This window comes from Myotis yumanensis, unplaced genomic scaffold (assembly GCF_028538775.1).
Source record: "Myotis yumanensis isolate MYYU_CA2020_CCGP unplaced genomic scaffold, mMyoYum1.0.hap1 SCAF_9, whole genome shotgun sequence".
NCBI lineage: Eukaryota > Metazoa > Chordata > Mammalia > Chiroptera > Vespertilionidae > Myotis > Myotis yumanensis.
In genome coordinates, this window is record NW_027223760.1 from 77,795,801 (window position 1) to 77,820,145 (window position 24,345).

At 47.7% G+C, this 24,345-nt stretch overlaps 2 protein-coding genes and 1 non-coding gene across 3 annotated transcripts in view; 2 read left to right on the plus strand and 1 right to left on the minus strand.

The window, feature by feature from the left end:
• Positions 1-840: 840 nt before the first annotated feature.
• Positions 841-14,488, minus strand: LOC139016555 (retinitis pigmentosa 9 protein-like). The gene is made up of 6 exons (XM_070424761.1): positions 14,310-14,488; positions 11,328-11,358; positions 9,482-9,611; positions 4,965-5,056; positions 2,516-2,577; positions 841-1,444 (listed from the first exon to the last, which is right to left on the minus strand). The coding sequence occupies exons 1-6, from the start codon at positions 14,459-14,461 to the stop codon at positions 1,246-1,248; spliced, it is 666 nt and encodes a 221-aa protein (XP_070280862.1). The 5' UTR covers positions 14,462-14,488; the 3' UTR covers positions 841-1,245.
• Positions 14,489-15,135: 647 nt separating this feature from the next.
• LOC139017179 (U6 spliceosomal RNA) lies at positions 15,136-15,242 on the plus strand. The gene has a single exon (XR_011472830.1). It is a non-coding gene; the product is annotated as a U6 spliceosomal RNA (small nuclear RNA).
• Positions 15,243-18,051: 2,809 nt separating this feature from the next.
• Positions 18,052-24,345, plus strand: part of FKBP9 (FKBP prolyl isomerase 9) — a 28,015-nt gene continuing 21,721 nt past the window's right edge. Inside the window, exon 1 of the mRNA XM_070424762.1 lies at positions 18,052-18,428. Coding sequence (XP_070280863.1) covers positions 18,196-18,428 — 233 coding nt within the window. The 5' untranslated portion in view covers positions 18,052-18,195. The remainder of the gene's footprint in view (positions 18,429-24,345) is intronic.

Here is a 24,345-nt window from a genome sequence, read left to right on the forward strand (position 1 = left end):
GCTAGGATGCTCAGGGTAAGTGCAAGGCATGGCTGCATTAACTGGCCTTAGGGTTTTCAGAAAGAACATTCCAATCGGGGCCAATTGTGTCGCTGAGATAAACTTTCAAAGGCAGGTCTAGGAGCAGTTACTGGAGAGAGCTGGGGAAGGAGCCTGTCTCGGTTACTCTTTGTACTAGTAAAGGATTTGGGAATCCAACCCCCAGGGGAATAGTGAGTTCCAGGGACCCTGAGTGATGACAGCAGCAACTGAAGCTGGAGAGGGAGGGACACTTGTCCCTGAGCAAGATGTGGCTCCTCGTTGGCTCCTCAAAGAACAGACGCCCTCCCCTAGCTGCAGGCACCACCCCAGACTGCAGAGCTGCCTCGGCTGCACACAGTCAAAACCAGGAGTTCCCAGGAGGCCTGTGCTTAGCCAACAGGACGACAGTGAATTTTGGACGTGGGTGCTTGACCCCGTATAGTCATCCCTAAATCCTTATAATTTTTCTGAATCAGTTGCTCTGGGCATAATCATAATCATGGGATGATGGCAATGAGATCTAAGCAAGTTAAGTACATGATTTTTTACTGTTATTACACACCCAATTACTCCTCCCCACCACCCCAAAAAACTCAACCCATCGTGCCAGGGTTTATGAACACAGGCTTTTGTGAGCAGCAAGGCCCAACATACTTTACACTGTTGAGTGAAAAAATGAAAACAAATGTGGATGATATGCTAGCATTTATGTTAAAAAACAAAGAAAACCCACATTTGCTTGAGATTCATAATTAAACCTTATGTACCTTTGAAATTTGGAACACATGCATGTATTATTCAGAAATAAAAAATAAATACTTTTGAAAAATAAATAATGAGCTTTTATTATCTTCAACAACAGACAAGAGTGGAGCCTGAAGCCTGGGAATTCAGCAGCCTCGCTGTGGAGGTGGCAGCCCTGGAGGAGTGTCCTCAGAGGCTCTAGTCCGGCCACCCCAACTTCCTAGGAATCGCAGGCCACAGTGACCAGCAGGAGGAGGACCGGGAGGGCCCGTCCTGCCGACGTCAGCGCTGTCCAGAGCTGGCACCTGGGGAGACACAGTCCCTCTCGGGGGTCACAGCTTCCCTGGAAGGTAGGTGAGAAGTCACTCGTGTGTGTGACACCGATGTGCTCCTTGGTGTCCCCTCTCCGACTCCAGGCCCCCTGTTCTCGGCCACCGTGTGTGATTCTGAGACGAGAACGCGGGACAAATGGAGCAGCTGTCAGTCCGAGTCCGAGCTCTCACTTGACTTGGAAGACTTATGCTTTCGCTTCTTCTTCCTTTTCTTTTCTTTCTTCTTTTTCTTATGCTTTTCTTTCTTCTTCCTTTTCTTGTGTCTCTCCTTACATTCCGAGGAGCTGGAGCTGCTGCCATCGTCATCTGAGGTGGAATCCTCCAGCAATTGCTTTAACTGCTGTATCCTAGACAGAGAAGACTGGTCAAAGAACCAGAAACCGTAACAACATCGTCGAAGAATGTTTTTAAATATAAGATTATCAGTGAGGATAAAAAAAGTCACAGATAATCACCTCATTCAATACAGTACTTATTTTTATTTTTGCATGTTGCCCATTCCTGTCCACATCCATGCCTATTTTACAGGACCATATACATTCATGCCTATCTACCTGTGTACAATCGTTCTGTATCCTTTTCATTGTCCTAAATATTTCCACGTTTCCTTTTTACATTTTTATTATTATTTTTTGATAGTATGTTTATTAAAGCTGGGGACAGTGAAACAAGGACGGGACTAGGATGGAAGTAACAGGAGAGCCTAAGCGAGGCTGCTGCACTCACTAGGAAGTCAGAGAAAGGGGGCCTTGGGGACCTTTTCATCAGGGGGTTAGCCAGGGATGCGCTGTCACTCCCCACTGCTCCCCTGGTTGCAAGTCTCATGGGGTCCCTTAGAGTTTAGGAGATAATATTCACTTGAAAAGGAGATGTGAGTGCACATGCCCCAAGGAGGTGTGCCTGCATATTTCTATAGTCCCTTCTACTGTAACTTCTAACAGATACGGCTTTTCCTAAATCATCCCCCACTGCTCAAGTTCATTCTATGTAATCTACCCCCTCAACAATTATAACTCAAGACCACAAATCTGAAAAAATAAAAACCTCCTGTTTTTTCACTGTCTTTATTCATGTTGAACAATAGCTCAGATCCCTGAAGACATTGGAGAAGATAAACTAAATCATATGAAAGAGAACCAATCAAACAGTAGAACCACACACCCACAAAGAGGGTTGCCAACATCAACCATCCATGCGTCAGCAGGCCGGGCCACGCCCACTGCATTAAGCTAATCCAAGTGGAGCAGGCTGACCTGCTCATTCCTGAACACCAGCCTTTTCAGTGAGTACTCCTGACCCCCAAGTGCTGCGCAATGAAAGCACAACATTTGTTACACTGCTCCTCTAATAGGAATAGTTTCCAACGTAATACCATTTAAAACTTCAAGAGGGTCTTGTTATCATCAGAACAACCTCACCTTATATCCTTTTCGTGTCTCTTATTCTCTCGGATGATGTCATACATGGGATCTTCATGTGCCTTGAGGGTTAGAGAAAGTTAAGGTTGGGTAAGACTTCATGAACCATTAATTAAATAAATATTAAATCTCTCTGTTACTAAAACCAGTTATTTTTTTTCCAGTTTGGTAATTTTTTAACATGTTCTAATTCTTCCTGAGGGTCACCATCACTGACTGCCAACGCATTGATCCTGTGAAAAGGATTTTCCAATTAGAAAAACACAGGATTGAAAATAAAATAATTTTTTAAAAAGAAAAAAGATTTAAAAATATAGGATTGAAAAAAATATATATAGCATATAATTTAAGTATCTTTTATAAGTAAATAAACTCTGGCAGAATCACAAAGTACTATACAAGGTAGAAATATTGAGGTAATTCTCTTTGGTCTATGTGTATAGATGACTAAGAGGTAGGTTTTTTTAAAAAGTGAATTATAATAGATGATATATAAGAATGAAGCATTTATAGATACACAAAAATATATGTACCCTAAACCAAGTCTGGAAGTATACAGAAGTACAGATAATTTAAAATGACTTGAATTACTTAAAAATAAGAATAAGTATGACATGCCGAAACCGGTTTGGCTCAGTGGATGGAGCGTCGGCTTGCAGACTGAGGGGTCCCGGGTTCGATTCCGGTCAAGGGCATGTACCTTGGTTGCGGGCACATCCCCAGTGGGAGATGTGCAGGGGGCAGCTGATCGATGTTTCTCTCTCATCGATGTTTCTAACTCTCTATCTCTCTCCCTTCCTCTCTGTAAAAAAATCAATAAAATATATTTTAAAAAAAAGAAAAAAAAAAGAATAAGTATGACAAATATTATGGTATGTGAATTACCTCAATTAAAAAAAAAGAAGAAATATTTATTGTAGAAATTTTCGGGTTATAAAAAAAAATTTTTTTTAAATCTATTACCTCACTACCTAAGGGGTAATTACTACTAACATAAGTCTCTTTCCTTCAATCATTATTCATAATTTATGAAAAACTATAATCATTTTATATACACAACTCTACTGCTTTCACTTGCTGTCTTGAACATTTTCCTTGACATTACACATTCTTCTAAAATATAATTACTAACATCTAAATAATTTTCGTTACAGTATTTTATGTTGATATGTTGGACTATTAAGTTGTTTCCTACTTTTCTTTAGTTTCCATTTTTTTCAATCATATAATTATAAAGTTATCCTGATACATACATAAACAGCTATGTATATAGTGATGTTCTCCTATGTCCTTAAGATAAACTCTTAGAAGTGGGTTTTCTGAGTAAAAAAAAAAAAAAAAGAATATGTTTAAAGTTTTTGAGGTTTATCACCACTTTATGTTCTATAGTATCTATAAAAGTATACATTCTGCCCTGGACAAGTAGCTCAGTTGGTTAGTGGAACAACAAATCGATGTTTCTCTCTTCCCATTCCTCTCTCTCTCTCAAATCAATTTTAAAAAATTGACATTCTACCTAGAAGAGGAATGATTGATCAAAAACGTATTTACAATTATTATAAAATTAAAACACATTTAAAAAATATTTGTATTGATTTTAGAGAAAGAGGAAGAGAGAGAGAAATATTAATAGACTGCCTCCTGTATGTCCCCTACTGGGGATTGAGCCCACAACCTGGGCATGTGCCCTAATCGGGAATTGAACAGGTGACCTCTTGGTGCATGGGCCAACACTAAACTGAGCTACACTGGCTGGGCTAAAACACAACATTTTAAATGTCTAAAAAACTTTGGCCCTGGCCAGTGTGGCTCAGTTGGTTGGAGCGTCATCCTGTGCACCAAAGGTCTTGGGTCTGATCCCAGTCAGGGCGTGTAAGGGAGGCAACCAATTGATGTTTTTCTCTCTCTCCCTCTCTTTCTAGAACAGCCCTGGGCAAACTACAGCCCGTTTGAAATGAATAAAACTAAAAAAAAAAAAGACCGTACCCTTTTATGTAATGATGTTTACTTTGAATTTATATTAGTTCACACAAACGCTCCATCCATGCTTTTGTTCCGGCCCTCTGGTCCAGTTTAAGAACCCATTGTGGCCCTCGAGTCAAAAAGTTTGCCCACCCCTGTTCTAGAATCAATAAAAAACACATCCTTGGGTGAATTTAAAAAAAAAAAAAAAAAAAGACTGAATAAATAACAATGTCTACTTCATAAAAAGAAGCACTATTCCCAACATATGAGCAAGTGCCACTTTAATAAGAAGTTAGTTTTTTGTTAATAAACTAATCTATCACACAAATGTAACTTAACAGAGATGTAGTTAACATCAGATACTTTGGCCGAAATGCTTCAGGGAATGTATTTTATATGAACTCCAGTTCACCAATTACTGCCTGGTTCATGGACATGCACTATTTCCAATAAATGTAAATTCACATGGTGGGGTTCTACTTACTACTCTGAACTGTTCTAACTTTTGGTTGCCTTTGATAAAGAAAGGGCATTCTTTGTCGCCCGTTCGGTGACCATACCGTTTACAGCGCCAACCTAAAAACAAAGAAAAAAGGGAATATTTCTGTAAGATAACACAGTTTCATTTAATGAAGATAATCAGTAGATCACATTAAGGTTTTTCTTCATTAGACTCCAATTGAAAAGCATATGCAATCAGTAAATGAACCATTAAGAGTATAGAAAATTGGCAACACATGAGTGAGATTGCTGGCAATGCATAGCAGTAAGCCCACTTCAGAAATACTGACACACACTTGAATTTCAAAAGACTTACTGGTGATTTGTAGACATATTAAAGTTCAAAAACCACTGTTCTAGGTAACACTACAACCAATAAAAAAGAATGAAGGTATGTATAGTTTACATGTCTGGAACAAGTTCAAGTTTTGTGGAACCTGGAGGCAGTGCGCGCTTTAGGGAAAAAAGAAACAAACATCTTGCCTTGGCAAATTTTACAAAATCGTATGACCATATCAACATATCGATGGGATCCCTGCAGGCCCTTGAAAGGCACCACTGAGGTTCCCTGAAGCTTAAACTTCAATTACTTCTTGGTAGAACTGGCTCTGGTCCCAACCCAAACACACTTACTTTCCAAGTCAATGCAAATATCTATAAAATGGAAAGTGAAATGCAACTCACAACCTCATCAAACAGAGTAGTAATTTTCAAACTTCAAAAAAAACCTATAGACCCTGGCAGGATAGCTCAGTTGGTCAGAGCACCATCCTAAGACACTAAGGTTGCAGATTCAGTCCCTGCTTAGAACACATACAAGAAGCAACCAATGAATGCATAAATAAGTGGACAATGTTTCTCTCTCTCTCTCTCTCTCTCTCTCTCTCTCTCAAATCAATTAAAAAGAAAAGAAGTTGTAGACTTCTGGGTACCGATGTCAGACCGAACACATTCATCTGCTTTCATTCCCTTCCTAAAAAGTCATCTAAATGACAATGAAGAAAATTCTTTTCAGAAGTGAGAGCCCAGGAAGTATGTCAAGAATGGCCAAGTGACAATCTCTATAAATTTGTTCTTCCATAAAAGCACTGACAGGAGTTGCAAATTTGCCCAAATCAACTTCTGTGCAACCCTGGGAATTAACCAAAGGCCTGCCACGACCTGAGGAGCATTAATTCAACAAAAAGCAGTGGACCTTGGCTAAGAACAGCAGGATTTCTGGCATTTTAACTGGACCCTCTCACCCCTTCTATAAGTCTTGAAAGCAAGCAGCCTACAATGCCAGCGGCTGTGAAAAGCAGCAGGCTTGCACCCACTGAAGCGGGAAGCCTGGGATTTTGAAACCTTATAAAGCCCTACCCCCAGTTGAAAATCCACATGTATCTTCTGACTCCCCCAAAACTTAAAAATGCCTACTGTTGCCCTAGCTGGTTTGGCTCAGTGGACAGAGCATCGGCCTGCAGACTGAAGGGTCCCAGGTTTGATTCAGATCAAGGGCACATGTGATTCAGATCAAGGGCACATGCCCGGGATTTGGGCTTGATTCCCAGTAGGGGGCGTGCAGGAGGTAGCCAATCAATGATTCCCTCTCATCATTGATGTTTCTATCTCTCTCTCTCCCTTCCTCTCTGAAACCAATAAAAATTTATTTTAAAAAAATAGCCTACTGTTCACTGGAAGCCTTACTGATAACACATATTTTGTATGCTATATGTATTATGTACTGAATTCTTACAATAAAAAGAATCGGTGACTAGAGAAAAGAAAATGTTATTAAGAAAATCATAAGAGAAAATACATTTATAATACTTACTGGAAAAAAAATCTGCGTATAAGTGGACCCACGTAGTTCAAACCTATAATGCGGTTCCACATACTACTCTGAACTGTTCTAAATTTTTTTTGTTTTGTTAGTCCTCACCTGAGGATATTTTTCCATTGACTTTTAGAGAGAGTGGAAGAGAGAGGGAAAGACAGAGAGACATATCGATGTGAGAGAAACACATCGATTGGTTGCCTCCTGCACATGCCCTGACCAGGGCCTGGGCAGGGGAAGAGCCTGCAACCAAGGTACATTCCCTTGACTGGAATCGAACCCAGGACCCTTTGGTCTGCAGGCCGACACTCTATCCACTGAGCAAGACCGGCTAGGGCTGAACTGTTACGGCCAAAGGTGATCCTGAGTGGGGGATGGGGGGGTGAAAGGATTGAGAAAAGACAGACAAGAGAATGAAAGCTGGGTCTCGGTGGGACGCTGCTCCCTGATGAGGAGACAGCGCCAGCGCCCACAAGCCGTGTCTTTATTTTATAGTAGATGCCACGAGGCAAAGTAAGGGCGTGATCACGTTGTTTACAGCATTCTCGTGAGCTCCAACCCTACTCAACTACATGCACCCGAACTCCATCACAAGGCACGTGGGGCCACGTGTTCGGACCACAGGTTCAAGCTTACAACCACAGCCGTTGGCTATGATTGTGCTGGGAGGGCCCTGCCCTCCAGCTGGGACTTGCACGTGGCAATGAGAGGACCCTGTCCTTTCATGAGTCCAAGGCTTGAACCTGGCCAAGACACTGTAGCCGCGCCCCACACTGAACTTTTCTAAATTTTTAAAAAATTGTGGTAAAAATACAGGCAGACCTAGGAGATATTATGGGTTCGGTTCCAGACCATAACAATAAAGTGAGTCGTAATGTTTTTGCAAGTGGACCATCTTGCCTTCAGTCAGTAAATAACCAACATTTGTGAAACGCAATAAAGCAAGCGCAATAAAATGAGGTTGGCCCATATACATAACATTTACCATCACACTCTCCCTCTCCATGACTCTTCCTTTGTAAAACTGAAACTCTATATTCTCATTAAACAACAACTCCCCATTCCCCGCCCCCCACCCGGTGAATAGGCAGCAATCACTATTCTATTTTCTGTCTCTATGAATGGGATTACCTTAAGTACCTCACATCCGTGAAATCATACAGTGTGGGTTTTTTTGCAGCATCATTAGGTTTTTCTACATCTAATATCAGGAAAATTGATTTTTAACCCAGACTTCTATGCCCTGGCAAATTAAAAATATCTGCCAAATAAAGATGTTTTCCAGTAAATGAAGGCCTTGAAAATTGTATCTCCTATAAGCCCATTTCAAAGGAAGCTGTGGGAGGGTGCGCTCCACCATAACAAGAGAATGCAACAACCAAGAAGATGACTCAACACCCAGGACAGAGGCGCTCCAGCACAGGAAGAGGCTAGGGAAGCTGCGGAATGGCGGTGTCTCAGGGTCGGCTCCGCTGCCATAACAGGACGCAGACACTTGTTTTCTCACGGTGCTGAAGACCGGAAGTCCGCGATCGGGTGCCAGCAGGGTCGGTTTCTGATGAGTGTGCTCTCCTGGCTGCAGACAGCCATGTCCTCACACAGTGAGGAGGGAGAACCAGCTCTCTGGTTTTGCTTCTTTTAAAAGCCACTAAGGCCAGCTCTGGTGGGGCTCAGTGGTTGACTACTGACCCATGAACCAAGAGGTCACTGGTTCGACTCCTGATGGGGGCACATGCCTGGGTTGTGGGATTGATCCCCAGGAGTGGGGGTTTGGGAGGCAGCCCATCGATGTTTCTCTCTCTCTATTCTTCTCCCTTCCTTTCTCTCTAAAATCAATTAAGATATATATAAAAAACAAAACAGCAAATTGCTGGAAATAATCCAAAATCACAAAACAATAATACTGAATGAATAAACTTCAGAATATTAAAAATGAATAAAAAAATGAATAAAAAGGCAGTGGCACCCTTTCTTCAAATGCCATCTTGCGCTAGATCAGTGGTTCTCAACCTTCTGTCCCTTTAAATACAGTTCCTCATGTTGTGACCCAACCATAAAATTATTTTCGTGGCTACTTCATAACTGTAATGTTGCTACTGTTATGAATCGTCATGTAAATATCTGATATGCAGGATGGTCTTAGGCGACCCCTGTGAAAGGGCCGTTCTACCGCCAAAGGGGTTGTGACCCACAGGTTGAGAACTGCTGCGCTAGATGAAGGTGCTGCTGCCCTGGTGGGGTGGGGGGTGTGCACGCAGAGCTCTACCTGTCCCAACCCACCCTCTGTGGCCTGTAGCTCCTCTCAGGCAACCTGGAGAAACCTTACCACCAACCATGGAGGGGGACTAACTGAGGCAGGACCCAGAGGGACCTGCCCTCCAAGGCATTTCCACCGCGGAAGGTCCTTTCTGTGGCAGGAACACTACCAGCCAGTGTCCTCCAAAGGCAGCCCCGCCCTGTGGGAGGGCCACTGCACGTGGAGTCAGAAGCCTGGAGCACACCTTGGCTCCGCCTCTTACCTGGGACCACGTACTGACACGTGTAAGTCAATCTGCAGAGCAGAGATCATGCCAGGACTCTGACAGCGCTGAGAGGAGAACACGTTAAAGGAAAGAAAAACACGCCTGTGAACCGTGGTGTCACCTGCGTGTGTTCGGGAGTCCCGGGCACGCTTGCACACTCACACTGCATAACTTTGACCTCCTTCCCCAGCGGCATCCAAAGCCCTTTGGTTGGCGCGTGAGCCAGGAATTCCCTGGCATGCTCATTGCCTGGCACATCTGGTATACAGTCTTCCGGCTTCGTCTCATCCTCCTAAAAAGGGAAACAGCGAGTAAACAATATGGCCAGAAAGCGCCGGATCCCCTCCACCTGCCTCAGAACACAGAGGGCCTGGCTTTCTCAGGGGGAGGGGGAGCTCCTAAGGTCATCATGAGTCACCTCTCAAGAACCGGAGACACCACTGAGACCGGACAGAAAAAGTGGAAGTGAATGTGCCCGGAGAACTACATCACAAAAACCAAGTGGCTGTTCTTGGAGCGGATAGCAATCTGTCCTTCATACAGGAGTGATCGGCAAGCTCGAAATTCTAATGTATATCAGATTCCAAGATCAAGAAAAAGGTTTCAGCCCTGGCCGGTTTGGCTCAGTGGATAGAGTGTTGGCCTGCAGACTGAAAGGTCCCAGGTTCGATTCCGGTCAAGGGCATGTACCTTGGTTGCGGGCACATCCCCAGTAGGGAGTGTGCAAGAGGCAGCTGATCGATGTTTCTCTCTCATCGATGTTTCTAGCTCTCTATCCCTCTCCCTCTCTGTAAGAAAATCAATAAACTATATTTTTAAAAAAACAAAAAAAGAAAAAGATCTCACCTCACCCTGGTTGGGTAGCTCAGTTGTTAGGGTGTCGTCCTGATATGCCAAGATTACAGGTTCGATCCCCAGTCAGGGCACATACCAGAATCAACCATGGATATCTCAATAAGTGGAACGACAAATCGATGTTTCTCTCCCCCCACCTCTAAAATCAATAAATGGTTTTTTTAATGGGAAAACTCTTTGTGAATGAGCACAGTCTAAGAATTAAGCAAGGCCACCTGGAATAATAAAATGGCATGTTGCTTGTTAACCTTTCGAGCCACTGCCATGTTTTCTAGTCACACACGTGCTCTATCTCTGCTATGCATGTCACTACTGAATAACTAGTTATACTTAAGGAGCTTCCTCCACCCCCGTTTCCATGAATATTACATTTATAATAAAAGAATTTTTAATTCTTTTTTTATTTCTATTTTTTAAATTTTTTATTTTTGTACAGATGCCCCCCGTTTCCCTCCATTTTTTAAAAAATATATATATCTTTTTTCTAATTTCGGAGAGGAAGGGAAAAGGAGAGAGAGATAGAAACACCAATGATGAGAGAAAATCATTGATCGGCTGCCTCCTGCACGCCCCACACTGGGGATCAAGCCCGAAAGCCAGGCATGTGCCCTGACTGGGAATCGAACCGTGACCTCCTGGTTCATAGGCTGATGCTCAACCATGGAGCCATGCCGGCCTGGCTTACATCTTTTTTAAAAATTGAAAGTTTAAATCTTTAAACAGAAAAGGTCGCTTTGGCTTTTCACCACTCCTCTAAGCCTCACTCCCCCAGAGGAACAGACACTGGCCAGGGGGCTGGAGGAGGGGCTCCTGCAGGGGACTCAGGCGGGGGGAGCCTCAGGCCTCCCCAGTCTCCCATTCTCTGAACTGATGACAGTCGAGAAACCAGTGCCAGATGAGAAAGTCAGCACCAGGGCAGCAGAGATGGAGGGAGAGAGAAGGGGCGATGGCTGAGGGACTCGCGTGGGCCTGCCTGGGTTTCTTAGGGAACAGACACCCGGCTGAGTAAATTGCCACAAAGGCACAGGCTTGTGACAAAGCCCGAAGTGTCTGACTGGCACCTGCGGGAAGAAACGGGGTGATCACAAAGGGAGTCTGCGCACTGAGTGACTTATGTCTAAGAGAAGAGCCACAGGACACACTTCACACTGACCTTGATAAGCCCAGGAGGAGGTTTTTCATAACTAGAAAGAAAAAAGAAAACAAACCCATCATCAACCACGTTAACAGGAACATAACGAGCAAAAAGCAACTGCAAGGATAAACTAAAAAGGGTGTGTTTAATAAAAACCTAGAAGTACGTTATGTCTAAAACAGTTGATAGAACATGCCGGGCACTCGAGATCACATATAAACAAACGGATGCTCTCCCACATCCCGCTGAGATGCAGAACTCAAGTTCACTGAAACTGTAACTCACTTGCCGTCTTAGCGCAATGATTTTCTTTTTGGAAGAAGGGAAAGCAAGAGATGACAGGGAAAATGTGAGTTCATTATGGTTCCAAACTGTCATTATCGTTGTCAGCTTGTTCACCCAGCATCGCTACACCGACTCAACGTGGAAGAGGCTCAGGGCGGGGGGCTGGGTGACCTGCTCTGAGGGGCTGGGGTCAACACAGGGAAGAGCAAAGCTGGAGGGAAGGGCCTGCTGGAGGGAAGGAGTGAAGGTGACCTGTCCCAGAGGCCCCCCCTTCCATGTCCCTGAACGTCCCAATTCAAGATCCTCCCGCCGCCTCTGCCAGAGTGAGCCCAAGCGGCCCAAGCCGCTGCCTCCGGCCCCTCAGCTCTCTGCCCACCCTCTCTGCCCGCATGGACCCCACTGGAGTCCAGTTGCAGGACCCCTGCACGATGCCTGGACCACAGGCAGCTGGATGGTACATGCCAAATGCCAGAGCTCTGTTAGTGCACAGAGGAGGAGCTGCCCCACGAATATTACAGAGAGAATAGACTGAGCCGCTGAGGTGTGGTACAGTGCTTTCCAAAGCAAGTGCTTAAACTATTTTCTAACACAAAGTGGTGGCAGGTCCTAGCCGTAACTTACTTAGCAACAGCACTGGAACCTGCACAAATTGGGACAAGGATACAGTTCACCTGCAACCATTCAACCGTACACGAATGGTACGCCTTATGCATAGAGACGGAAGGGAGTCTGTAGTACCGACTACAAATCCGACAATAATACATCCTTTCAGCCAGAGGAGCTGCACAAACAACAACATATGGCCAATCAAACGGAAATCCAAACTCCTGAAAAATATGTAACTGTTGTTGCCAAAGTGAAAAGAAGTGTGATGGAACCACACATTGGAAATCTGCGATTGGCCATGGCGTTGCCTGAAAAGTCCATTTCACCACTGTTTTCACAGTTTAAAGGACGGTAGTTGATGGTGTTTCCTATGGCTAAACAGTCCGTGATTTTAACATATTAAAAAAGAAAAATTCTCCAAGTTTAAAGTCACATTTAACTAGGAAACGAAACAGATTTGGAAATGGGACTATGTTAATGTATGGTTGGCTTCTGCCCTCTGACAGTCAAGAATCTACATGTGTCTTTGCAGTTAATTCTTAATATTAAAAAAAAAATTGGGCCCTGACCGGTTTGGCTCAGTGGATAGAGCGTCGGCCTGCGGACTGCAGGGTCCTGGGTTCGATTCCGGTCAAGGGCATGTACCTTGGTTGCGGGCACATCCCCAGTAGGGAGTCGTGCAAGAGGCAGCTGATCGATGTTTCTCTCTCATCGATGTTTCTAACTCTATCCCTCTCCCTTCCTCTCTGTAAAAAATCAATAAAATATATATTTAAAAAAAATTGGGGTAATGTCGGGATAAGGACACATATGTAATAACTTAATCAATAAAAAATTAAATAAAAGTAAATAAAAAGCGAAAAAAAAGTTGGTGGAGGCCCATCCTTTTGTACCATCTGAGAAGCCAGCTGTGAATCCATTCAGACTGTAATAACTTGCTCTGTGTCGTCAGAAGACTGATCTCTCCAATGGTGTATGGGGCGAGGAACCTTTGGTTTGGCAGACACAGAGCACCACACCGAGGGCCCCCAGGGGCCAGGACGGTGGGTGCCAGCCCAGCAAGGCCCTGTCCTGCAGCCACTGTCCTACTGAGGTGACTCTCAGCTCCAGGGCCACACTGAGAACATAGTAAACATATCATGCAGAGCAGGCCAGGCTCCAGCAAAGCCATGCACTTTGTGTCAAAGCTCCCAGGAGGGTCATTATAGAGTCTACATTATAGACCCTATAATATAGAGCTTTGTAGCCCTCTGAAGACCTTTCCTTACATGACTGGCTGAGCGCCCTGAAAAAGAACAATTTATTAATTAACTCCGCGAACACCAACCTTTAAGAATTAAAGCTAACGACAGAATGGCAGGATGACAGGAACGAGCTGGAAGGTCCTCAATCCAACCTCACACCCGATGTTTCTCCTTTTCCACCCGCCCTCCTCCCAGCGGTTCCCTGGACCCTCCTCCGTGCGGCCAGGCTCGCCTGCAAGGGTGTGAGTCTCCCGTCCCAGTTCCTTCTGTGGAGCTGGAATCGGCCTCTGGGTGGCCTCCGCCCTCAATCCTGGTAGAAGTCCTCAGGCCCAGAAGGCGAGTCCGCACTCTCCTGCACTGACAGCCCCTCCCCGTCCGCAGGGACAAGCCCCTCGCCCCAAGTTTACTCTCTTCCCACTAGCGCTGCAGGGCTAGTGACCAGAGGAGAAGACGTTCCCAGGTTCACAGTGGCCTCTGACCCGAACACCGCGAAAGGGCAGGCACCAGCGCGCGCTTCCCGTGTATTCATTCATTCATTCATTCATTCCCCAGATCCAGATGCGCGCCAGGAGCCCTGGCCAAACTCCGACGGCGCGGCGCGCGGCCGACCTGGGCTCCCGCGCGGGGCAGCGCCCCCCCGCTCCCCCCCGCACCCCCCCGATCACCCGCGGGAGCCGGAGCCTGGGGGCGGGGCCGCGCTCCCTCCCGGCCCCGGCGGCCCCGGGGCGCCGGGCACCGACCCCCCTCCCGCCCGGACCCATCACGGCAGCCGGGCCGCCCGCCCGCTCTCGGGTCTCCGAGGACCCCGCCTCCCGCGCCCACGCGGCGCCCCGTCCCCGCAGGAGCCGGGGCGGCGGGGACTCACAAGGACTCCAGGTGCTTGAGCTGCTGCAGCTGCTGCGCGTCGTGTCGCCGCCGCTTCTGCTCCCGGCGGCGCTGCAGCTCCTGCTCCGGCGGCTCCCGCGCCCGCCGCGCGCCCCCGGCCCCCGGGACGCCGCGCCCCGGCCGGGACGACATCGCGGCCCGCGCGGCTCAGGCGGCGGCGAAGACGGCACTTCCTCCGCGCCCCGCCCGCCCGGGCCCGCAGCGCCCCCTCCCGCCGCCGCCCGGAGGCCGCCGGCTGAGCCCGGTGTCTCCGCCGAGGCCGCGGGTCCCCGCCTCCCCGCGGCGCGGCCCTCGGTCCTCGCTCGGAGCGCCGCAGCCTGGCCGGTTGGTGCCGGAGGTCGGAGCGCGCCCCCTGGCGGCGTCCGAGGGCTGAGGGTGCCGGCGGTTGGGAGCCCTTCCCGGCCCCGCCCCTCCCCCCCTTCCGCTCTATGTGGGACCCCTGGTTAAAACAGTGTATATTGAATTTAGACAGGCTTTGGGAGCTGAAAATAAAACCTAATACATATTGAGTGCTTTTATGTACTGGTCATTGAGCCAAGCCCTTAAGAAGATATGATTTAATCTTTACAAACTTAAGCTCTGTTATGACCTTTATGTATTACACTAATTTTGTAGACAGGGGGAGGCCCAGAGAGTTAAGGGACATGCTCAAGGATGCAGAACTAGTAAATGGTGGAGCCAGGATGCAAAAGTGTTAGGTGCTTAACCAGATTGTACTTTAAAAGTGTTATCTGATACATGAAGTTATAGTAACTTTCATGCAATGGGATAAACTACAAAGGAAGTAAAAACAATAGTAGAGGGGAGTGCTCGCTTCGGCAGCACATATACTAAAATTGGAACGATATAGAGAAGGTTAGCATGGCTCCTGCGCAAGGATGACATGCAAACTCATGAAGCATTCCATATTTAAAAAAATAGTATAGAGGATATTTCCCTGAAACATGGCATTTTTAATATAATCAGTACCTAAAATATCTGCGGAGCTCTTTCCTATTTATTACAGGAAGTCCAAATAAACACACAAAGACTATGAACAGACATACAATGTATGTGTGTGTGTGTATATGTGTGTGTGTGTATATATGTATATCCCAGAACTTGGAAATCTGGTTTCCCTTTGAGAGGGAAAAATCGGTGTATGAACCAATCCAGTTGTAGATACAAGTGACCTGAGCCAATAGTTCCTCCTCTCCTGGGAAGACTTTGTTGCTGGTCAAGATATTCCCCTAAAGTACAAGAAAAGAAACAAAAAGAAGATACCAAACATTATAGCAAGCAAACAAGCTGAAAACTTTAGGATATACTTCTATGCAAAACCAGTGAAGTTGTTCTTCTCACACTTGCAATCGAAAGAGTCTTGATCAATAAAACTCTATAGTATCACACTTTATAAAAAAAAAAGTCTTGACTGATTCAAGTATCTGCTTAACTCAATGATTTGATCTCTCAGGAAGAAGACGCAGGGATTGAGAGTTCCATTTGAGCAAGCATTAATCGACTCTTTCAAAAACAACATACCAAAACCCAAATAAAACTGTTTGGGTTTTTTAAGGAATTTATTTTCTCACATATATGTGATGTCATGGGGTAGAACTTCAGGAACGGCCTGATCTAGGTGCTGAACTGTTAAGAGCCAGCCATTTCTCTTTCTCTCAGCTTCATTCTCATACAGGTTCTCCCATTGTCGGGGCAAAGGTGGCCAACCACTTAGCAGCCCCTGGAAGAAGCTGGGAGAAGCCTTTCTCTGTTCCAATAGGACTTCCATGTATTATACTCCTTGGCTTAGCAAGGGTCATGTAGCTGCCATGGAAACAATCTCTGTGGTCATGGAGAAGCAGTACTCTGATTGGCCCAGCCTATGTCACATGCTCACCTTAATTCCCAGGGGTGAAATCAGTTTTACCCAAGCCATACGGACTAACAGTGTTAATAGGGTGAATTATATGAATAGGTTTTCGATTTCCATGGAATAAGCTCTAATAGGAACAGTGGACATTTCTTTAGGGCTACATGAAGTTTCTCATGAGATCCTGGGATCTCATAAGGTCTATAATAATCTTGTAATCATCATGTTTTATCTTCATTTTGCAGAGGATACTATGAACTTGCTAAAGGTCGCTTAGGTAGTCCCCCTGTTATATGTATCATTCTTTTTATAAATTGTTGATTTCAATTTGCTCACGTTTTATTTAGTATTTTTGCATACGTATGTATATATTAGATGGGTGTCCAGTTTCTCTCTCACTTGCTATCTCTGCCACATTTGATATCAGAATTGCTTGCTTCCGTGGACCCCGAGAAAGAAGATACCTATTAAATAGAGCTCCCACTGGCTAACGGAGCTCAATTTTTAAAAAATGGGGCCTTTTCTACCCAGAGGCCTCTCATGCAAACTGAACTTCAGGGAGAAGCCTGAACTGAACTGCTTGCCTGCATTGTGTTCCTGCCAACTGAGCCAAAGTGGAGCAGGCAGACCGTCTAGCTCAGTGGTTCTCAACCTTCCTAATGCCGCAATCCTTTAATACAGTTCCTCATGTTGTGGTGACCCCCAACCATAAAATTATTTTCGTTGCTACTTCATAACTGTAATTTTGCTACTGTTATGAATCATAATGTATTTTCATTGTTACAAATTGAACATTAAAGCATAGTGATTAATCACAAGAACAATATGTAATTATATATGTGTTTTCCGATGGTCTTAGGCGACCCCTGTGAAAGGGTCGTTCCACCCCCAAAGGGGTCGCGACCCACTGGTTGAGAACCTCTGGTCTAGCTGGAGCGGGTCCTCACCCAGGGCTGCCTGGCCCCAGGAGGTGTCTCACAGCTGTGCTGTTTCATAATTGAGCTGTGACACTACTGAGCTGTCCCACAGCTGCGCTGGTCTCAGGGCCACTCTGTATCCCAATTGAGCTGTTTGCACTGAATAAAGTCTCGTTTTTTCACGGGCACTTCGAGTTGGGCATTGCTCTTCGCTTTGAATTGGCGCCCACAACCGTTGGTTTACACTTCCAACGTGAATCGAAACTTTGGTGATTTGCTTTCATTGGCGCCAGGTTCTAGTAAGTAAGGACAATCGACTCGAAGTTCAATGCCTTCAACTACTCCGATGAATTTCTTGCCACATCTGAGTATTGTGAAGCCCTACGTGGCTTAGTCACGTGTTTGAGGCCGTGTAGGATGTTTGCTGTAAGTCAGCTCACAGTGCACCTTGATGGCGTGGGGAACAGTCACAGTTGGCAACTTAAAATGTTCACCTGTACAAGCTGTCCAGGAGTCTGGCAACGCGTGCCTCCCCTCTAATCCTGAAGAATGGGGACTTCCAGCCTTTTTCAGTGGAGACTCCATCCTTGTAACTAGGCTTTAAAAAAAAAAAAAAATCTGTTTCTCTCCTTCTCCAAAGCCGCAGGGGGTAATTGGACCCGCGGCCACGTAGGAGCCTCTGGCGGTTCTAAATCCGGAGTCTCCGGGGACAGGCGGAGACCAGCGGGTCTGCTGAGGCACGAAACGCTCTTCCCTCCCAACTCTGGCCCCGAGCCCAGCGCCGAGGAGCGCACCACGGCTCCCCCGGGACGGTCTCTTCCCGGGGCGGGCCCCGGGCTCCGAGGGCAGGGCGGCTGGGCGGCGGCGCGGGGGCGCAGCGGGCCCGCCCCGCGCGCGGCCGCAGCTCCTCCCCTCGCTCGGATGTGGCCGGGGGCGGGGGCCGAGGCCGAGGGGGTGGCGGCTGCGGCCCGGGGAGGGCCGGCATTCATCTCCACGTTTGCAAACGCCGCTGCTCCCGGGCCCGCCACGCGCGCTGCCCGAGCTCCGCGCGCCCCCGCCGTCTCCGAGTCCGACCCCCGCTCCTCTCCTCGCCGCCCCCGATGGCGTTCAGGGCCCGGAGCTGGCGACCCCCGCCGCCGCCGCTGCTCCTGCTGCTGCTCTGGGTGACCGGGCAGGCGGCGCCCGTGGCCGGCCTGGGCCTGGGCTCCGACCCGGAGCTGCAGATCGAACGGCGCTTCGTGCCCGACGAGTGCCCGCGCACCGTGCGCAGCGGCGACTTCGTGCGCTACCACTACGTGGGGACCTTCCCCGACGGCCAGAAGTTCGACTCCAGGTACCGCGCCCCGCGGGCTCTCCCGCTTCCCTCTCTCCGGACAGGCCTTTCCCTCCCGACGGACCTCCCCCAGCTCCGCCCCGCGGACCCCGCGCTCCTCCCTCTCCCTCCTCCTACCCCAAAGCTCCGCGACCCTCAATCCCTCCCGGCCCTCGGGCTCCCCAGGTCTAATCCGGGCTGGAATCTTCCACACGACCTTGCGCAGCGGAGTTGGGGCAAGTCACGCCCCTCCTCTTCGCCCAGTTCATTTACACGCGCGAAACCCGTGTGAGAGCGTCACTCTGTGGGTCGACCGACCCCGGGGTCACTGGCTGCGCGCCTGCCGCCCCCTCCCGTGCCTTCCCGCAGGCCCCTCACCTCGTCTGTGGTGCTCCAGCCAATGATAGCGGCCGCTGTGTGTATGGAGAGATGACCACGGGCCAGGGGAGCTCTAAGTGCTCTCCGTAGAATGAGCTCACGTAATTCTTACAGCAATTCTCCGAGGTTGGTACTGTCATTACCCTCATTGGGCCAGTGAAGCTTGAGGCCATTGAGGCGAAGACACTTGTCTGAGTGGAAGCAGACTGAAACCTCGGACAATCCAAGTCCAGAGTTAACAGGCCTCTTCGGCTCCAGCTCCAGGCCCTCCCCACAAGGCTTTGTTACTAACAGTTCTGTTCGGGCACATCTCAGTGAGTCACCCGACCAGGCGGAGAGATCTGTTGAGCATCCGCTCTGTGCCCAGGCTGGGCAGGCTCCTTACTGAACTCGTCCTTTTAAGCCTTCTCTTACCTTCTCTGGCTTTGTTTTTTGAAATTATAGACAATGAGTGAATCTACAAAAGTTGTTTCGCGTGCTCTGAGGCCCATAGCAAGTGCTCAGACATGCGTGTGCTTACTATTGTTTCAATCACTTCTTTTGTTGGGGAGATAGAATTCACATACCAAACAATTCACCCAAAATGTACAGTTCAGTGGTTTCTAGTATAGTCACAGTTGTGCAAACATCACAACTATCCAATTCCAGGACTTTTTTTTTTTTCATCACTCCAAAAAAGAAACGAAAACATATATCCACACAAAACCTTGTGCGTGCATGTCCACACGTCATTATTCATAATAGCCAGAAAGTACTACAGCCCGAATGCCCACCAGCTGATAAATGGGCAAACAAAATGTGGAAGAGCCATACAGCACCAGGAGTGGGATTGCTGGGTCCCATGGCAACTCTATTTCACTTTTTGAAGATCTGCATTTTCCAACAGTTGACTGTGCTATTTTGCATTCCCACCAGCAGTGCATGGGGGTCCTAACTGCTCCACATTCTCCCAGCAACTATAATTGTTTTTTTTAATTATAGCCACTTAATTATTGGTGGGTACGAAGTGGTATCTCATTGTGGTTTTAAGTGGTGTTTCCCTCAGGCTGATGATGCTGAGCATCTTCTCACGTGTTTATTGACCGTTTGTGTGTCTTCTTTCATTCGCTTCTTTAGTTAGAAATAGGGAAGAATTTCCTGCTTACACTGGTGTTATTTAATAACTAGAGCCCCGGTGAACAACATTCGTGCACTGGGGGAAGGGGGCTCCCCCTCAGCCCGGCCTGCACCCTTTAATAGTCCGGGAGCCCTTGGGGGATGTTCCACTGAGGGCTTAGGCCCGCTCCCCTTAGGCCCATGGGGAGCGGGCCTAAGCCATTAGTCGGACATCCTTAGCGCGGCCGCAAAGGCGAGAGAGGCTCCTGCCACTGCTACTGCGCTTGCCAGTCATCAGCCCAGTTTGTGGCTGAGCGGCGATTTCCCTGCGTTGAGCATCTGCCCCCTGGTGGTCAGTGCACATCATAGCGACTGGTCGTTACACTGTTTGGTCGATTTGCATATTACCCTTTTATTATATAGGATTCCCACTAGCACAAGTTGTCTGAGACTTTCTACCCTGTAGGCATGGCAACCACTTTGAGGCGGTGTGGGGCAGTGGAAAGAGCACAGAGCGGCTACCGTCCACTCAGCAAACTTGGATGCAGTGTCTGCCCTTGAAGGGACTGTCCCCCCCTTGCCCCTACCACTGACAGTTCAGCAATCACATAGTGAGGTAGTACAGAAAGAATAGCACACACTTCTGTTTCTCACATAGAGTTCACATGGGGTTTTTATCACATGTCCTTACATACATGAATTCATTTAATCTCAGATGAATTCGTTTAACTTACAAGACAGCGAGGTAGATACCTCATTACCACTGAAGAAGCCGAAGCTCAGGAAGTTCAAGTAATTTGCCAAAGGTCGCTAGCTACTAAGTGGTGGGGTGGGGCCTTGAACCAAGGCATTTTAGTGCCGGAACCTATGGTTTGCCATATATAAACGGTGGAAGAAAAGCAAGGAGCTATGGAAGCACACGGAAGGCTTAACCGTGTGTCATGTTGGGGTGGGGTTCAGGATGGAGTCCTGGGGTTTCAGGGATGAGACCTGAGGAGGGTTACAATTTACTGGGAGATGCTGAGGGGTGAGGGTTGTAGGGAGAAGAGGGTGTGTCTGGTTAAGGGAAGAGCATACGAATAGTTGAGATCTGGAGGTGGGAGCATTGTGTTGGGGACATTCAGTCTGTTCATTGTGGCCTGAGCTGGGAGTGGGAGCATGGGAGTGGCTGAGGGGAGAAAAGAGAGGTGAGAGGAGGCCAGAAGGGAAGGATGTTGCCTGCTTGAGTATGGAGTATGGACTTTGACTAAGGACAATGGAAAGCCATTGGAGAGTTTTCTTTCTTCTTTTTTATTGGCGCGTTTTAATCAGGGGAATGAGGGGCCAGATTTGTGTTTTACGAAGGTCCCTGTGGCTGCAGTGTGGACAGTGGAGTGGAAGGGGCAGGCCACACAGTAGGTGCTTTACTAATGTGAGGTTTTCCCTCTAGGGCCCCCTTTCCTTTGGGATTTTATGAAGTATTAGGGATGACTTTGCTATTCCTGCTCGAAGAACTTGAGGGAGGAGAAATCTAAGGTGTTTTGGGCTTTGGCTGCTGATTCGGAGATTGTGCCCAGAGGGAAACGATGGTTGGATGGCTGTCACCCCGACCAGAGTCATAAACCTCACAGGGCCTTTCTTTCCACAGAGCTTGCTTTCTTCCTGCATCTCTGCCTGGCGCTTGGGAGCAGTTGGTGATGGTTCAGCTTATGGGCATTTGCAGTTGCCAAGAGATCCAGCCCTTCAGCCCTTGGCCTGGTTTGGTTTCATTCGGAGCCTCTGTGGGCTTGTTAATACGCCCCTGCGGCTGCTGCTCCAGACCCTAGCAGAGGACCCCAGCTTTCCGCCTGCAGGTGTCCGTGGGACTCCTGCTCTCACTCTCCAGGTCTTGGAGCGCCTGGTCAGCCGGTCCTGATTCAGCTTTTAGGAGTTTTGCCGTATTCCTAACACTCCTCGTCCCCCTAGAGGGGGATGATCTCTTGTTTGCTCGGATTTCCTTGGGGGACTGAAGTTTAGCAGTTCCTGTGATCTTTAGCAGGCAAACCAAGCATCTGGTCATTTCATTCACAGCCTGCAGGCCTTAGGGTCCAGACGTTCAGTAAATATTATTGTGCGCCCTACAGGGTGGGATGCTCTGACACAGCTCCAGGCTTCCTTCTGCCCTGCCGCCTTCCACCCGCAGGCTCTGGGAGGCACAGGGCACCCACCCTTGGCCACATCCCCTTTCTATTCATCGAGATTCTGTTTCTTCATTTCTAGGTCAGTTCCTGCTCATCCACTCCCTTTCCACCTTCCAAGATGTAGTTGCCATCTCTTGACATCAAGGAACTCCTTTCTGGTTTTCTAAGTCCCCATTTAAAAGAGGAGCTTGAGCCCTAGCCGGTTTGGCTCAGTGGATAGAGTGTCCGTCTGCGGACTGAAGGGTCCCAGCTTCGATTTCATTCAAGGGCACATGTCCAGGTTTCGGGCTCAATCCCCAGTAGGGGGTGTGTAGGAGGCAGCCGATCAATGATTCATCATTGATGTTTCTCTCTCTCTCTCCCTCTCCTTTTCTCTCTGAAATCAATAAAAACATATATATATATATTTAAAAAAAATAAAAACAAATGTTAAAAAAAAAGAGAGAGGAGCTTGGGAGCTTGGGGAAGGAATGGGCTTTGGGGACCCGAGAGGGAATGTGTTCAGTTTGCCTTATGTTCTTCTCAAGGTTCATCCTCATTGCAGATTGAAACCTACACTTACCAATAGAGCCACGGTATTTGTGCTTTAAGAATACAGACAGGGATAGTCATTTATCCGGAGGAACATGCTGCCAGGTGGTGTGTGCTTGTGGGTATACAGTTGAGGGAGGTGCGTATGATGGTTTTACATGATGTCTCCAGTCTTAGTGGGTTTTGGGCTGATAATTGTGAAGAGCATCATTGGAGAGTACCGCAGGCACCTCCCATCCCCCCCTGGCACCTCCCCCCCTGCCCCTCCACCCCCCCAGGCAGGGGAAGGTACAGGTGTCAGGGGCAGCAATGGAAGGGTCTGCAGCAGAGAATGAGCAGGGGAGAAGAATAAGCTGGTGGAGAGGAAAGGGGGGTGTTGGAGGTGCTGGAGGATTTCCACCTGCCCTGCTAGGCCCACTTTCCCCGTTCCAGTGATACAAGGGGGTTATATCAGCGACCTCCTTGTCACTTGGCTTTTGGTTGGGTTCAGCCAGTGCGGCATCAGCAAAAGAACAGAGGGAGGGAGGTGAATAAAGATGAGATATTTATCTCCCAGGCTCCCTGTCTGTAGAGTCATGGTGGGCGGTGTCCCCAGACCTAAGGTCCCAGCATAGCTTCTGTGGGGTGCTCTGAGCTACCCCCTCTCTGTCCCTGAATCCTTCAGGCCCATCTGTGACAGCAGTACTCCCTACTGGTCCCCTCGGGTACTGCATCTCCCTGTCATTTCTCTGCGCCCGGCACACACACACACACACACACACACACTTTTTTGCACACAGCCCCCTTTATTACACTTCCCTGGAACTGCCTCCTTTGGGTGTATCATCTGTTTCTGCAGCACTCGGCCTGGGATGTCTGCAAAAGGTGTCCGTCAGCCAGATGCTGGGACAGGTTGTGTAACGGCTCATTCCCGAGCTTCGTTTTCATGACCAGCGCCGGGCTGGCCGCTGCACGGGCATGTGTGCCAGTTGTACTGATCAGCACAAATGTGCTCAGAACAGCTTTATTTTTCCAGATGGTCAGGGTTTTCAGCAGTAAATAAGACTGGCCGGCCTCGCACCGTTCGTTTCTTGAGTATGTAAATGTTCTTTTAGAAGGGTGTTTTCTGTTTTTAGCACTTCGTTTTACGGGGTCATCAAATGAAGAAATTAATACTGCGAGGCAGTAGCAGTCTAGGGAGGCCCTGTGCCTGAAAGGTAAGAGTTGAACAGTCCTGGGTTCTAGCTCCCCCCCCCCCCCCCAACTTGGCTAACCAGGTGAGTTTGGGAAATGTTTTCACCTTCACGAGCCCAGGTATCCGCACCCACCTTAACGTGTTGTATGAGGATCCAGTGAGGAGTATAGGGCAAAACTGAGTTTGCCTCTGTGCCTCACATCAGAAACATTCTCTAAATAATAGTTATTATTAAACATTCTCATTAAATTTGGGTACTATAGTCCTGCCAGTGTGGCTTGGTGGTTGAGCGTCAACCTATGAACCAGGAGGTCACTGGTTCAATTCCTGGTCAGGGCACACACCACCGCTGCAGGCTTAATTCCCAGTAGGGGGCATGCAGGAGGCAGCTGATCAATGTCTCTCTCTCATCATTGATGTTTCTATCTCTCCCTCTCCCTTCCTCTCTGAAACCAATTTTTTAAAAAAGATATATATAAAAATGCATTCTTTTTAAAAAAAATATATTTTTATTGATTTTTTACAGACAGGAAGGAAGAGGGATATAGAGTTAGAAACATCGATGAGAGAGAAACATCGATCAGCTGCCTCTTGCACACCC